The sequence below is a fragment of the Topomyia yanbarensis genome, chromosome 3, assembly GCF_030247195.1.
Source record: "Topomyia yanbarensis strain Yona2022 chromosome 3, ASM3024719v1, whole genome shotgun sequence".
NCBI classification, from domain to species: Eukaryota; Metazoa; Arthropoda; class Insecta; order Diptera; family Culicidae; genus Topomyia; species Topomyia yanbarensis.
The window spans coordinates 293157182-293172262 of record NC_080672.1 but is presented as its reverse complement, the minus strand read 5'-3'; the positions used below and the strand labels follow the sequence as shown (position 1 = coordinate 293172262).

At 39.2% G+C, this 15081-nt stretch overlaps 3 protein-coding genes across 4 annotated transcripts; 2 read left to right on the top strand and 1 right to left on the bottom strand.

Annotated features, from left to right (window-relative positions):
- Window positions 1-27: 27 nt before the first annotated feature.
- On the top strand, window positions 28-1194 carry LOC131694097 (copper chaperone for superoxide dismutase). 2 transcript variants are annotated; one of them, XM_058982481.1, is made up of 4 exons: window positions 28-95; window positions 214-291; window positions 358-547; window positions 612-1194. In XM_058982481.1, exons 2-4 carry the CDS (start codon window positions 223-225, stop codon window positions 1082-1084), a joined length of 732 nt encoding a protein of 243 aa, XP_058838464.1. In that variant the 5' UTR covers window positions 28-95; window positions 214-222; the 3' UTR covers window positions 1085-1194. The 2 variants fall into 2 exon arrangements, with proteins under 2 accessions (XP_058838464.1, XP_058838463.1); XM_058982480.1 differs by lacking the exon at window positions 28-95 and having other exon boundaries at window positions 103-291.
- LOC131694096 (uncharacterized) lies at window positions 1096-3391 on the bottom strand. Its single transcript, XM_058982479.1, has 5 exons — window positions 3091-3391; window positions 2940-3026; window positions 2244-2353; window positions 2085-2182; window positions 1096-2036 (listed from the first exon to the last, which is right to left on the bottom strand). The coding sequence occupies exons 1-5, from the start codon at window positions 3121-3123 to the stop codon at window positions 1198-1200; spliced, it is 1167 nt and encodes a 388-aa protein (XP_058838462.1). The 5' UTR covers window positions 3124-3391; the 3' UTR covers window positions 1096-1197.
- Window positions 3392-11077: 7686 nt separating this feature from the next.
- Window positions 11078-12545, top strand: LOC131694018 (proline-rich protein PRCC). The gene has a single exon (XM_058982359.1). The coding sequence runs from the start codon at window positions 11286-11288 to the stop codon at window positions 12480-12482; it is 1197 nt and encodes a 398-aa protein (XP_058838342.1). The 5' UTR covers window positions 11078-11285; the 3' UTR covers window positions 12483-12545.
- The last annotated feature ends 2536 nt before the right edge of the window (window positions 12546-15081 follow it).

Genomic DNA, 15081 nt, shown 5'->3' with positions numbered 1-15081 from the left:
ATTAGTTCAATCACCGTACGTTGAGTGGGTACAATTCAATGAGCATTATCGGCGTTATCGGCAGTGTCGTACTATTATTATTACCAGTATAATCGGTATTATCAAACTACAAACATAAAAAGATATTTTGCTGTATAGTTTGTTCTATATAAGCCAGATTCTTTGTTTAGTATTTGCTACTAAATTCTTTTTTTTTCTACATTTTATTTCAAGCGTGATTTCATGTTTATAGATTTTATAAAACAGTTAATATTTAAACAGCAAAAAATGACTGACCGGAACTGTGTAAAGGTAAGGAAATCTATGCGTTTGAATCGCTTGAGAATCTTGTAGTTACATCAAAACATTACTTCACAGATCGAATTTGCAGTACAAATTTCCGGTCAAAAGTGTGTTGAAAAGGTACGGTACGCTCTAGCAGATGTCGGCCAGGTTCAGATAGATGCAGATAAGGGAAGCGTTCTGGTTGAAACTTCTTTACCATGGACAGAAATACAGCGTAAAATTGAAGACACTGGAAGGAAAGCGGTCCTGTCAGGATTTGGGGGTAAACGATAATTATTATTTGTCAAAACTTTCATCAAACTGACCGGTGACTATGTTTCTTCCAGGTCAATCGGCCGTTTCAATAGTGGATCATGGTAACAAATCGACAGGAGTCCGCGGCGTGGTTCGATTCTGTGCTCTCGCCGAACAGGGAGTTGTAGTAGACGGTGTTATAGATGGACTCGAGGAAAGTAAACCATACAGACTGAATGTGCACGAATGTGGCGATATATCAGACGGATGTGACTCGGTGGGATCAGTATACAATTCAAGTAATATTAATTCCGATGAAAATGGTCGAGCTACGGTACGGTTCGTAAATAAACGGCTGGCCGTATGGGATATAATTGGGAGGTCGGTCGTAATAGCGGAATCTGATGAAGATAGAAGGTTAACTTGTGGAATTATTGCCCGTTCGGCTGGGATATTTGAAAACTATAAAAAGATATGCGCTTGCGATGGTGTGACTATTTGGGACGAACGAGACAGACCATTGGCAGGAACCAAACGCAGGGACGGCCAGAAATCAACGCTTTAAGTGTTGGAGTGGCAGAAGCATTTTTGGTAAGGGTAATCAAGGTAATACATTGCTTTATTCAATAATAATAATGTTGGTGGAAAGAAATAAAATTTCTTTAGTAACAGAAATGCTCAATCATCATCATCGATGACAATAGATATTTCGTGTTCTTGGCCAGGTTGCTCCTCTGTTTGGTTTTCTAGCTTCACCAGCTGCGCTCGGCACAATTGTTTGTAGGTCACAACCAAGTCCATGCACTTCGGAGGCGACGAAATAGAAATGGTCACGTGAACACGTAAACATTCCAAACTGCTCTCAAACGATATAAGCTTAGTCATCATTTCCATCACAAGAATAAACTGTGGTTTGCTGATACGGTAACTCATCTCGCCTAGAACTGTTTTATACCAATTGGAGTACTCTCCAAGTATATTTGCATTTGCTGCACAAATTTCTCTAGCGGTTAATATTAACAACAGGAACTGTTCGAAGTTGCTATCCTGGATAACTTTATTAAACAGTTCTTTCGTGATTACTTTTAGTCTGAAAATTTCTTCTTTGTCTTCTCCGATTGCAATTGATAGAAGATGAAGCAGCTGTAGGAAATATTTCCATGAAATTGTACGCTTAAGAGTTTTAACTGCAGCAAAAAGAGTTTCGATTGCATTTATTTTATCCTGAACTATTTCCATCATTAGCTGACCCAAAATGGTGTCTTTGCGTTCGTTAATTTCAGATCTCCAATATTGTTGAAAGCCGAAGGCTTCCTCGATCGAAACAGAGCAGTCTTTGCCGAGCAATAATTGCATGTGTTGTATCCTCAGCATCGTCAGCTCGGAGGTTTGTAAGTGAGATCCTAGTCTCTTTAGATAATTGCATGGGATAACATTTGGCTTTTCTATAAGGTCATCCAGAGCTGAGCTCAAGCTGTCCTGTAGAACTTCTTTGAGACTGGTTGAAATACTAATATCTGAAAAAAAATTTTTTGTCAATTCGAAAGAGATTATCACGTATATACCTAAGATCGAATTGGTAAAGAGCTCCGCCAGTAACGTATGTTCAGTTTCCAGCAAATCGTTCATGACCTGTTGAGTGGTATCTTTTGAATGTGCGTTGCTATGAGCATAATTTTATTATTAGCACTGGTAGAATGCAATGCCTAATGCACTTAACTAACCATAGTACGTATTCCGAAGCAGTGATTATTCCCGCATTTTTCAGCATGGCCAACACTTTTGCACTACCTAAGTTCCAATCATGTTCCATTAGAAATTTTCGGAGAATATCCTGTAAATGTGTAACTCGGATTAAAGGAATGGTATGAAAACATCTTTTTCTGCATCTTGCTTGATATAAGTTTTGTTAAAATAACTGCATTTCAATCTCAAACTTCCGTTTCGAATCAGACGCTGTGCTAAGCTACTCAGGGTACCGATAAGTATTTCGTTGTTTGTATTTAAATACAGTCGTGATTCGCTGACTGGATCTCCATCTTAGTTCAACTCGCGAATTTGATTGGTTAATTGAAATGACTGACAGAATCGAAACTGGCAAAACTTTTGGGATAAACTATTTTAGACATGCATTTTGCTTACATGGGTTGTTTTACTAAATCTACTCAATGATCGTATGCACAAATGGTCAACAGTGCACTTGCATTGGCTTGGTAAGCTAAATCAATGTTTCGATTCCATTATAAGCTATCAGAATCAGAACTTCTGTTATAACGGGACGACAACCGTTTGCAGTCGTTGTATGCGATCATAAGTAATGTTTGATTGTTTGGACTTAACGCCTATATGATGGTCACGATGGCTGTAACGTGCTGAGCGGAATGCGAAACATTAAAATTACTAAATGACCGTTACTTAACCTTTTCCTTCCAATTCAGGTATTTAATTCGGACACGGTATTCGTCTTCGTACGGTACATATAAGTTCTCAATTCGATCAGCAGTTTCCTAAAAAAGATTATTAAAATTTTCAGTTCCATGCTACCTACAACATGCTCACAAAAATATTTACCCGTAAGATTGTTTTGATATCCATATAACGCATTATACAAATAGGTCGGAGAATTCACGCGAACTGGTTCTAGGTGCTAAGGAAGGGCCGCTGCCGCTTATCTTTTCTGTCGACTAGTAACTACAGTGCTTTATGTCTCAGCGTTTTTTTTAAAGACATTTCTTGAGCGTTTTTTCAAAACGTCATATCTGCAATGAGTTACTCTCTTTGTTTACTTTCTCTTCTGTTAATAATTTGGTCATTTTAACATTTATCCCTCAACTCTTTGCAAAATATGCTAGTTAAAACCACCGTCTTTCGATCTGTACTGTAAACTAAGTGAAAAGTGTTATAGTGACGCCGTAAAAATCGAAAGAGAAAGTAAACAAAGAGAGTAACTCATTGCAGATATGACGTTTTGAAAAAAACGCTCAAGATTTTTTACTTCTAGAGAAAATTTTCAATAGGACGTAAGTAACAATGAGAGATTCTCTTTGGGGTCTTTCTCTTCTGTCCATTACTCGGCCATTTCAACATTCGCTACTCTAGTCTTTGCATAATATTCTAGTAAAAACCGTCGGCTTTCGATACGTACTGGAAAATTAGTGCAAAGTGTTGTAATGACGTCGTAATAAACGAAAGAGAAAGTAAACAAAGAGAGGCTCTCAATGTTACTTACGTCCTATTGAAAATTTTCTCTAGACTTTCTCTTCTGTTAAGCGGACCCTACATGTGTAGAAATATTGTCAATAATTCGATTATTGATCAATATATTGATCGTGTAAAGGTATCTTGAAAATATTGATCATGTAGAAATCAAGTGGAATTGACGTATTGAAGCAGTCTTGACAATATTTTTATCGACAATATTCTTGTCCCGTGCAGGGTCAGCTTTAATAATTCGGTCGCTTGAACATTTATCCCTCAATTCTTTGCATAATATGCTAGCGAAGACTGCATATCAAGAAGACTGGCAACTCTGTCCAAAATCTGGAGACAGCAACAGCAACGCCACTTGCGGGTAAAGGTGGTACTTCCCATTGTGATGCACACACGCACATATACACTTTTACATTAAGCTTCCTACCTTCCTCCAATAGAGGCGCTGTAACCTCTGTCGCTTCTTGTTTGTATGGGGGAAGGGAAGAGATATGATAATGAGTTAATTTGTCAACAGTTTTTTCGGCATTTAATTAGCAAGGGACTGGAAGGTGAAGTATATTTTTCAATATTTAGAGCCATAGTACTCAAGGGAGAGCAAGGTGTTGAAAGGAGAAAGTTTAGAAAAGCGTGGAAGGATCATATATGCAAGCTTAGAGCTCACCGGCGACTTAACCCTTTGTCTGCTACCGTAGTGGTCAAGGTCTTTTGGCATTAGAAATGCGAATCACCTGAGTCTACGGCATGTCCGAACAAGCGTAAAGTAACTTGTTACTTCATGCTGTCGGAACCGACAAAAAGTTAAGTCACGGTAAACTTCCACACTAAGCATTTGCGACGTTGAAACTCATTGAATGAGCCAGTTTTGTTTGTTCCCTCACCAATTGCCTGCCTGAGTGATTTTATTTTATCGACTATTGTGACTGTCTCAGCGTGTGTGACAATATGGTCACATGTGTTGCTGATTTGCACGGTGTCGGCAGCTTTCACCCAACGCTGCAACGATGAATCCCCATCACGGTAAGTTCTATTTTTACCATTTTTTTGTTAACCGTTTTTGTTAACGACCTATTGAGTTAATTTGTCAACAGTTTTTTCGGCATTTAATTAGCAAGGGACTGGAAGGTGAAGTATATTTAGAGCCATAGTACTCAAGGGAGAGCAAGGTGTTGAAAGGAGAAAGTTTAGAAAAGCGTGGAAGGATCATATATGCAAGCTTAGAGCTCACCGGCGACTTAACCCTTTGTCTGCTACCGTAGTGGTCAAGGTCTTTTGGCATTAGAAATGCGAATCACCTGAGTCTACGGCATGTCCGAACAAGCGTAAAGTAACTTGTTACTTCATGCTGTCGGAACCGACAAAAAGTTAAGTCACGGTAAACTTCCACACTAAGCATTTGCGACGTTGAAACTCATTGAATGAGCCAGTTTTGTTTGTTCCCTCACCAATTGCCTGCCTGAGTGATTTTATTTTATCGACTATTGTGACTGTCTCAGCGTGTGTGACAATATGGTCACATGTGTTGCTGATTTGCACGGTGTCGGCAGCTTTCACCCAACGCTGCAACGATGAATCCCCATCACGGTAAGTTCTATTTTTACCATTTTTTTGTTAACCGTTTTTGTTAACGACCTATTGAGTTAATTTGTCAACAGTTTTTTCGGCATTTAATTAGCAAGGGACTGGAAGGTGAAGTATATTTTTCAATATTTAGAGCCATAGTACTCAAGGGAGAGCAAGGTGTTGAAAGGAGAAAGTTTAGAAAAGCGTGGAAGGATCATATATGCAAGCTTAGAGCTCACCGGCGACTTAACCCTTTGTCTGCTACCGTAGTGGTCAAGGTCTTTTGGCATTGGAAATGCGAATCACCTGAGTCTACGGCATGTCCGAACAAGCGTAAAGTAACTTGTTACTTCATGCTGTCGGAACCGACAAAAAGTTAAGTCACGGTAAACTTCCACACTAAGCATTTGCGACGTTGAAACTCATTGAATGAGCCAGTTTTGTTTGTTCCCTCACCAATTGCCTGCCTGAGTGATTTTATTTTATCGACTATTGTGACTGTCTCAGCGTGTGTGACAATATGGTCACATGTGTTGCTGATTTGCACGGTGTCGGCAGCTTTCACCCAACGCTGCAACGATGAATCCCCATCACGGTAAGTTCTATTTTTACCATTTTTTTTTGTTAACCGTTTTTGTTAACGACCTATTGAGTTAACAAACAAAACTGGCTCATTCAATGAGTTTCAACGTCGCAAATGCTTAGTGTGGAAGTTTACCGTGACTTAACTTTTTGTCGGTTCCGACAGCATGAAGTAACAAGTTACTTTACGCTTGTTCGGACATGCCGTAGACTCAGGTGATTCGCATTTCTAATGCCAAAAGACCTTGACCACTACGGTAGCAGACAAAGGGTTAAGTCGCCGGTGAGCTCTAAGCTTGCATATATGATCCTTCCACGCTTTTCTAAACTTTCTCCTTTCAACACCTTGCTCTCCCTTGAGTACTATGGCTCTAAATATTGAAAAATATACTTCACCTTCCAGTCCCTTGCTAATTAAATGCCGAAAAAACTGTTGACAAATTAACTCAATAGGTCGTTAACAAAAACGGTTAACAAAAAAATGGTAAAAATAGAACTTACCGTGATGGGGATTCATCGTTGCAGCGTTGGGTGAAAGCTGCCGACACCGTGCAAATCAGCAACACATGTGACCATATTGTCACACACGCTGAGACAGTCACAATAGTCGATAAAATAAAATCACTCAGGCAGGCAATTGGTGAGGGAACAAACAAAACTGGCTCATTCAATGAGTTTCAACGTCGCAAATGCTTAGTGTGGAAGTTTACCGTGACTTAACTTTTTGTCGGTTCCGACAGCATGAAGTAACAAGTTACTTTACGCTTGTTCGGACATGCCGTAGACTCAGGTGATTCGCATTTCTAATGCCAAATGACCTTGACCACTACGGTAGCAGACAAAGGGTTAAGTCGCCGGTGAGCTCTAAGCTTGCATATATGATCCTTCCACGCTTTTCTAAACTTTCTCCTTTCAACACCTTGCTCTCCCTTGAGTACTATGGCTCTAAATATTGAAAAATATACTTCACCTTCCAGTCCCTTGCTAATTAAATGCCGAAAAAACTGTTGACAAATTAACTCAATAGGTCGTTAACAAAAACGGTTAACAAAAAAATGGTAAAAATAGAACTTACCGTGATGGGGATTCATCGTTGCAGCGTTGGGTGAAAGCTGCCGACACCGTGCAAATCAGCAACACATGTGACCATATTGTCACACACGCTGAGACAGTCACAATAGTCGATAAAATAAAATCACTCAGGCAGGCAATTGGTGAGGGAACAAACAAAACTGGCTCATTCAATGAGTTTCAACGTCGCAAATGCTTAGTGTGGAAGTTTACCGTGACTTAACTTTTTGTCGGTTCCGACAGCATGAAGTAACAAGTTACTTTACGCTTGTTCGGACATGCCGTAGACTCAGGTGATTCGCATTTCTAATGCCAAAAGACCTTGACCACTACGGTAGCAGACAAAGGGTTAAGTCGCCGGTGAGCTCTAAGCTTGCATATATGATCCTTCCACGCTTTTCTAAACTTTCTCCTTTCAACACCTTGCTCTCCCTTGAGTACTATGGCTCTAAATATTGAAAAATATACTTCACCTTCCAGTCCCTTGCTAATTAAATGCCGAAAAAACTGTTGACAAATTAACTCAATAGGTCGTTAACAAAAACGGTTAACAAAAAAATGGTAAAAATAGAACTTACCGTGATGGGGATTCATCGTTGCAGCGTTGGGTGAAAGCTGCCGACACCGTGCAAATCAGCAACACATGTGACCATATTGTCACACACGCTGAGACAGTCACAATAGTCGATAAAATAAAATCACTCAGGCAGGCAATTGGTGAGGGAACAAACAAAACTGGCTCATTCAATGAGTTTCAACGTCGCAAATGCTTAGTGTGGAAGTTTACCGTGACTTAACTTTTTGTCGGTTCCGACAGCATGAAGTAACAAGTTACTTTACGCTTGTTCGGACATGCCGTAGACTCAGGTGATTCGCATTTCCAATGCCAAAAGACCTTGACCACTACGGTAGCAGACAAAGGGTTAAGTCGCCGGTGAGCTCTAAGCTTGCATATATGATCCTTCCACGCTTTTCTAAACTTTCTCCTTTCAACACCTTGCTCTCCCTTGAGTACTATGGCTCTAAATATTGAAAAATATACTTCACCTTCCAGTCCCTTGCTAATTAAATGCCGAAAAAACTGTTGACAAATTAACTCAATAGGTCGTTAACAAAAACGGTTAACAAAAAAATGGTAAAAATAGAACTTACCGTGATGGGGATTCATCGTTGCAGCGTTGGGTGAAAGCTGCCGACACCGTGCAAATCAGCAACACATGTGACCATATTGTCACACACGCTGAGACAGTCACAATAGTCGATAAAATAAAATCACTCAGGCAGGCAATTGGTGAGGGAACAAACAAAACTGGCTCATTCAATGAGTTTCAACGTCGCAAATGCTTAGTGTGGAAGTTTACCGTGACTTAACTTTTTGTCGGTTCCGACAGCATGAAGTAACAAGTTACTTTACGCTTGTTCGGACATGCCGTAGACTCAGGTGATTCGCATTTCTAATGCCAAAAGACCTTGACCACTACGGTAGCAGACAAAGGGTTAAGTCGCCGGTGAGCTCTAAGCTTGCATATATGATCCTTCCACGCTTTTCTAAACTTTCTCCTTTCAACACCTTGCTCTCCCTTGAGTACTATGGCTCTAAATATTGAAAAATATACTTCACCTTCCAGTCCCTTGCTAATTAAATGCCGAAAAAACTGTTGACATATGATAATGACCCTGCCACTTCTAGTTTTCCGATCTGTTTACTTCACATCCTTGCTCTCACTTGAATACTATGCTAGGGGCAGATCACTTGCGATGCATTTTTAAAAATCAGCTAAATTAAATGCATTTCTTTCCATCAAAATAGAAATTCATAATGTATTTTGCGTTGCGTGCAATATATTTTGCGTTGCGTGTAAGACGTCAAAACCATATAAAAAATTAGCCCTACATTCAACAAAACGTCGAACAAAGTGAATCAGCGTAGGACGTTTGTTAAACTTTTCTGCGAGGGAGTGCAATGTTGATGCAAAAATGGAAATTAAATGCATTTTTTTTAATTTGATGCAAATTTGTTATACATTTCTAGAGTGATCTGCCCCTAGGTACTATGACTCTAATTTTCATAACTTTCCGTACCCAGTAATCTCTAGCTAATTGAATGTCGTTAAAATGTAAAAAAAATTGGAAATAGACATAGTGTGTTTTTATTATTATACTGACTATGTTAACCATAGGTTACTATAATGCAACAATAACACTTATTGTGAAAACATGAATGATCAATTTAGTTGAAGCGTGCAGAAACTACTTTATCGACGCTGTCAAAAAGGTAGGCAAAAGTAAAGAGAACCTTACAATGTTGGTATTTTGCGCATAGTTGATCACATTTGTAATGCTCGCGTGTGGTTTCAACTCTATCGATATTAACTATTTGGGATTTGATTACCTGCCATCTGGAAAGTGTCGAGTTGAATGTTGACATCAGTGGTACTGTCGATTTATCCAATTGAGCTATTTCCGCTATCGATCAAAGAACACAATTTGCTTCATAATATTGTGGGCTCATCCCACCATCTTGAGCTGAGCAAATCGGAATTAGCTAGAACAAATAATTATGAGCGGCATAATGAGTAACCATGACCACCCAGGTAACCAATAAGCATGCTGAATGCGTCTTAACGGCTACTTGATAAGCACTTGAGTCGTTTTAAATGCTATTTAAAAGTCGCTTTTGGCAAAATATACGGCTACATTACTGCTGTGCTATGAAAATGCTTTTTTACTCACTCCTGTTGTGCATTCAGAATGCTGCTTACTGGCAAGAAGTTTTTAAACAGTTTTTCAAATGCTGATTAACAACAGTTATGCATAACGAATGCCAGCATACTGCAAGAAGCATCCGGAATGCAAATTTTACGCTACTTTACTGCATACACTAATGCTTGTTGGTTACCTGGGCATAGAAGAATAAAAACATACCATATCGCATATGGTTGAAACTACCATATAGCATGTGAACTTGTTCAAATACTTATTAGTTCGAGTTGTCAATTTTATGACCAACAGAGACAAGTAATCATCAGGTAGTACAGTAGTAAATATATAAAGTACTTATGCAAATGGCTACAATAGAAATAATAAATTTATGTTCTAAATATTTATAAGAGATGGGTTCCAAACATATTATAATATATTGCAACAATTTCACATGAGGTCTACTTACTGTTTTGGTAATTAGCAAATCCATTTCAGATATTGCTTGTTTAACATTCGAACCATTAACATAACCATCAATATGTACAATATCACATATGGTTACAGTACTGGATATTGCCCAGGTAACCAATAAGCATGTTGAATGCGTCTTAACGGCTACTTGATAAGCACTTAAGTCGTTTTAAATGCTATTTAAAAGTCGCTTTTGGCAAAATATACGGCTACATTACTGCTGTGCTATGAAAATGCTTTTTTACTCCTGTTGTGCATTCAGATTGCTGCTTACTGGCAAGAAGTTTTTAAACAGGTTTTCAAATGCTGATTAAAAACAGTTATGCATAACGAATGCCAGCATACTGCAAGAAGCATCCGGAATGCAAATTCTACGCTACTTTACTGCATACACTAATGCTTGTTGGTTACCTGGGTGTTCTTCTGTAATTTAACCATTTAATTCGTCGTTACTATAGGAGATATTGTAGAACTATTGTTATATTCATTGAATAAAATCAAAGTTCAAATTGTAGGAACAAAACAAAGGTATCAACTCTAATGGTTACTATCCAGCTTTTTACGTGCCATAATGGCGGTCTAAATGGTTCAGTTCGTAATACGTTTAATGGCCCTTTTTTGACAATAATCGTTTACGTCAACCGCCCAGCGAGATTAAGTCATCCTACGTTAGTCCAATGCGTTGGATGTTTATTCAATGAACGCCCGACATCTTCAACTGGGCGTTGCTGTCAAGCTGGCGTAAACGGTTATATTGTCAAAAAGGGCAATTAAACGTATTACGAACTGAACAATTTAGACCGCCATTGTGGCACGTAAAAAGCTGGATAGTTCTAATGCGAGAAAGTCGACAACGAATTTTTACGAATAAAATTAATTTTCGTTTCACTTTGAACTGCCATTCATATCGACACCCAATACCATAATGCGCCTCTGGAATAATCTCTGGTGGGTACAACTGACTCTGACGTGAAGATGACAAACACATTTTGTTGGCTATATTTCTTGGGAAAGTATCTTATTTACAAAATATACTAAAGTAAAACTAGATTCCTCGAAGCCTCTATCACTATTCCAGGACACACTTTGGACAATCTTAACGGGCTTGGTGGCAAAGTTTATGCAACTGACAAGTTTTCGTTCTGCTGATAAATTACAAAACGGACATGTCTTTGGTAGCCTACGAATACAGCAGTAGTGATGAAGAGTCCGACCAGGGGGAAGTGGAAACCTTGGAACAACCAGTCGTACCAGTAGAAAAGGTTGCAAAACAGAACGGCACTCTGTTCAGTGAACCAAATACGTCGGTCCCTGATAATCCATTGGAAGATGACGAACCAGCACCGTGTCTCCCTCTGCCTGCTCCGAAAGTTATCACCAACGGATTACACGTAGTGGAAGAGGACGATGAGTTTCTTCGGAAAAAGGCCATCCCAGAGACGGAACCTTTGCCACCACCGTCATATTTACCAGCAGTCAGGGCAAACGTAAGGAACGGAAAGGTTCAGATCACGATACCATCGCTGCGAAATTTCAAGGATGACAGCGATGCTAAGTCAAAACCGAAACCGATTGGGGCAGATCTCCCCAAAAGACCTACCGGACTTCTCAGTATACTCCCGAAACCAAAATCTGAGGTGGCATTTCCCACGAGTGCACCACCGCTTACGGGTTCCGTAGCAACCGCTAAACCCACTGTAAATCGTCTCATACCGGATTCGGTAGCGAATCGACCTAGAAGTATTCCTTTGAAAGAGTCAACAGTACGGAAAGCTTTACCGAAAAAGCCTCAAACTGAAAAATCGAATAGATATGACAGCGAAGATAGCGATGACGAAGTAAAAATCGATTTCTTTTCACTAAACTCCAGTGAGAAATTGCCAGAAATTAGTGCTAACGAAATTAATGCTATGGTGGCACAAAAAGCAGCCAAAATGGCACAAGCCGCTAAGAAATTCGACGAACCGGAACCAATGGAGACGCAACCATGCTCTGGTGGACTTCAACAAACTATGGCCGCTGTTTCACAGGATAGGGAAGATTTGGCAAGTGAACGTGCGTTGTCCTCGCTAATCGGTGGTAACAAAGCCAAACGAACCCGCGTAGATGAGGTGAACATCATCGACATCAATTCTTCGGACATTGTTCCATCGAAGGAAGATTTCCTACGCCGAAAGCTGCAAGAAGAGACTGGATTTGTTCCGACCGGACATTTGACTGGAGATTGGAGCTGTACAAGCAAGCGCAAATCACACATTACCTACCTTGCAAGTAAAGCGCAAGACAACGCACAGGAATTGGAAGCGATGTGGGCTTCCAATAGGCAAACTCGCAGGCAGACACAAAGCAAATATGGGTTTTAAGTGGTTGGTAGCTTAGTTCAGCTTGTAAATGAACATATTTAATATAAAATGTTTTAAGAACAACTAGCTCATACTTTTCTTATTCGTAAACGCGACTGGTAAGTTATATAGCGTTTGAAGTGAGTGTAAACTGCTGACAATTACCAATCTTTTTATTTTGTTTATAGAGGTTTCAAGTTTCAACTTTAGGGTCATTCGCCTCTTTTCGGGTTAGGAAAATCTCTGGAAAAATTTATAACCCAATGTAGGTACAAAATGCGTACAAGGCAAGTGGATGTAAGAAAAGATTCGCAATACTTCTATTAAGCATTCAATGAGTGGATAGACCGAATATGTCCAATGCATAAAATTTACAGCAGAAGAAACAAGAGGCAGATAGAAAATTATGCTATCGATAACTAAATAAAATTCTGCGTGTGGAATAGTGCCATATGAGCAAGCTTAGAGTTGCCCGACGACTTAACCCTTTGTCTTCTATTGCAGGAGGCAGAATATTTTGGCATTTTTAAATTCGAATCACCTGAGTTTGTGGCATGTCCAGACAAGCGTAAAGTGACTTGGTGACCGACGCAACAAACCGACAGCATAAAGTAGTAAGTCACTTTACACTTGTCCGGACATGCTGCAGACCTGCGGGGAAGCGCTGAGCTTGCTCATACGACAATATTCCACGCTTTTCTAAACTTTCTTCCTTCAAATCTTTGCTGACCTTTCTTGTCAGACCTAGCCCCTACTTTTTTCAAAAGAGATCACTTTTTTTAAGAATTCTGTCGAGAATAGATTTCAAAAACTTTTCCTGACTTTTTCATGATTTAAAAAAAAATTTAAAATTGCAGGAATGTTGAAATTTTTTTCACCAAATCAAGAATGGTGGGAAACTAAACATCCGTTTCGGCAGCACTGTTTTATACATTTCTGATTAAATTACCAGCAGCACTGCAAATGAATTGCACGCAGAATTTTATTTATTCATCGATATCATACTTTTCTATCTGCCTCTCGTTTCTTCTGCTGTAAATTTTATGCATTAGACATTCGGTCTATCCACTCATTGAATGCTTATTAGAAGTTTATGCATGAAAATGCATAAAAATCACAGTAGAAGAAAAGAGACGGGAATAGAAAGTACACTGAAAAAACTTTACACGTTAACATCATGTGATTGAAATAATTCAATAGATTTTTGAATTATTTCAATCCACAAACACCTGAAATGCACACGGTTTCGACTTGAATATTCATTCGAGTGTGGGAAATATGGTTTTCAAATGAAATTCATGCGAACATGGTGTGAAAAGCACATCAACATCATAAGAAATACCATTGACTAAAATTTCCAAATGAATTACACGTGAATATCACTTTGTTTTGCTTATAGATTTCATTGGCAGAAGGATCGGTGAAATCAATTGTTTTACATGTAGAAATGCACTACATGTTTTTTCATGCGAAAGTCATGTTGAAAGTTCATACTTTACGACTCAATAGCATGGCAATGAACATTCAATGGATAAATATGTCGTATTCACGTGGAATTTGTTTGAATTTAATTTGAAACACCAAATGAAATGTTGTTCAATGGATTTTCATGTGAAATTCAAAGGGAAATCTTTTCTTTTACTTTTTAACATGAGAACGCACATGAAAGTGACGTTTAATTGCATAAGGTCTTATCGTGTTTATTATTTTTAGTGTATGCTAACTATGCATATTTTTTCCCAGAGAGCAAGATTTCTGGCAGAGACCGCTCTGCTAGATTTTTGTAAGTCTTGATTTGGCAGCCCTGTCAGATTTCTGCGCGTATCCTGTCGGGTTAGTTGAGCTAGGGTGAACTCGGTTTCGCTCGCGTTTTCTGGCAAATTTTGACAGGAACCGAGCTAAACCCTGGCATAACTCAAGTATGAGAGTGTCCGATCGGACATAAACTGTGCAAAGATCCTGGCAATTCCTATCTGGCAGAATTTAGCACGAATCGAGCAAAACATCTGACAAAGATGTGGCAGGAAGCGTGCAGAGATCTTGGCCGTACATTTCTGGCTCGATTCTGGATAAAAGTGAGCAGCATCGGTTTGTTTAACCGCTGCTGTCAGAAACAGTTATAGCATTTGAGCGAATTCGTTGCCAGAATTCTCGCACAAATCGCGCAAAATGCTCGCAGAAACTCTGCCAGCATTATTTTTGCTTTGCTCAACTTTTGCTAACTTTCTGCTTGCCACGCTGACCGGGTGTGAGAGCGAGATGATAAATTTTCAGTGTTAGCAGCGATATGCGACCTCTAGTAGTTATAATCTCTTTTAATGAGCCCCTTGAAATCAAAGACTTTTAAATGTCAATACCGGTTTGACTGTCAGTTTTGACATAAGAAGCATAAGAGAATGTCTTTTAGTTGGGGCATGCCCCAACTAGCGAACACCCAAAACTAACGAATTTGTGCTGTACCACAGATAACAGACGTTTAGGCTAGAAAAAAATTTCTTCAAAAACCTGTGTAAGCTTTCAAATTGATAAACATTGGAAATCCATGTTTCACTATTGAGATATTCATCGAAATGTACCCGCCACACTAACTGCTTCCTAAATGCCGCTGTAAGGTTGCCAG

Coding starts and splice junctions, on each gene's coding strand:
- LOC131694097 (XM_058982481.1), top strand. CDS start 223: ATGTTTATAGATTTTATAAAACAGTTAATATTTAAACAGCAAAAAATG. Junction 292..357: donor CTGACCGGAACTGTGTAAAG/GTAAGGAAATCT, acceptor ATTACTTCACAG/ATCGAATTTGCAGTACAAAT. Junction 548..611: donor GGTCCTGTCAGGATTTGGGG/GTAAACGATAAT, acceptor TGTTTCTTCCAG/GTCAATCGGCCGTTTCAATA.
- LOC131694096 (XM_058982479.1), bottom strand. CDS start 3,123: ATGCGTTATATGGATATCAAAACAATCTTACGG. Junction 3,027..3,090: donor ATATCAAAACAATCTTACGG/GTAAATATTTTT, acceptor AATCTTTTTTAG/GAAACTGCTGATCGAATTGA. Junction 2,037..2,084: donor CTTTACCAATTCGATCTTAG/GTATATACGTGA, acceptor ATTTTTTTTCAG/ATATTAGTATTTCAACCAGT.
- LOC131694018 (XM_058982359.1), top strand. CDS start 11,286: ATGTCTTTGGTAGCCTACGAATACAGCAGTAGTGATGAAGAGTCCGAC.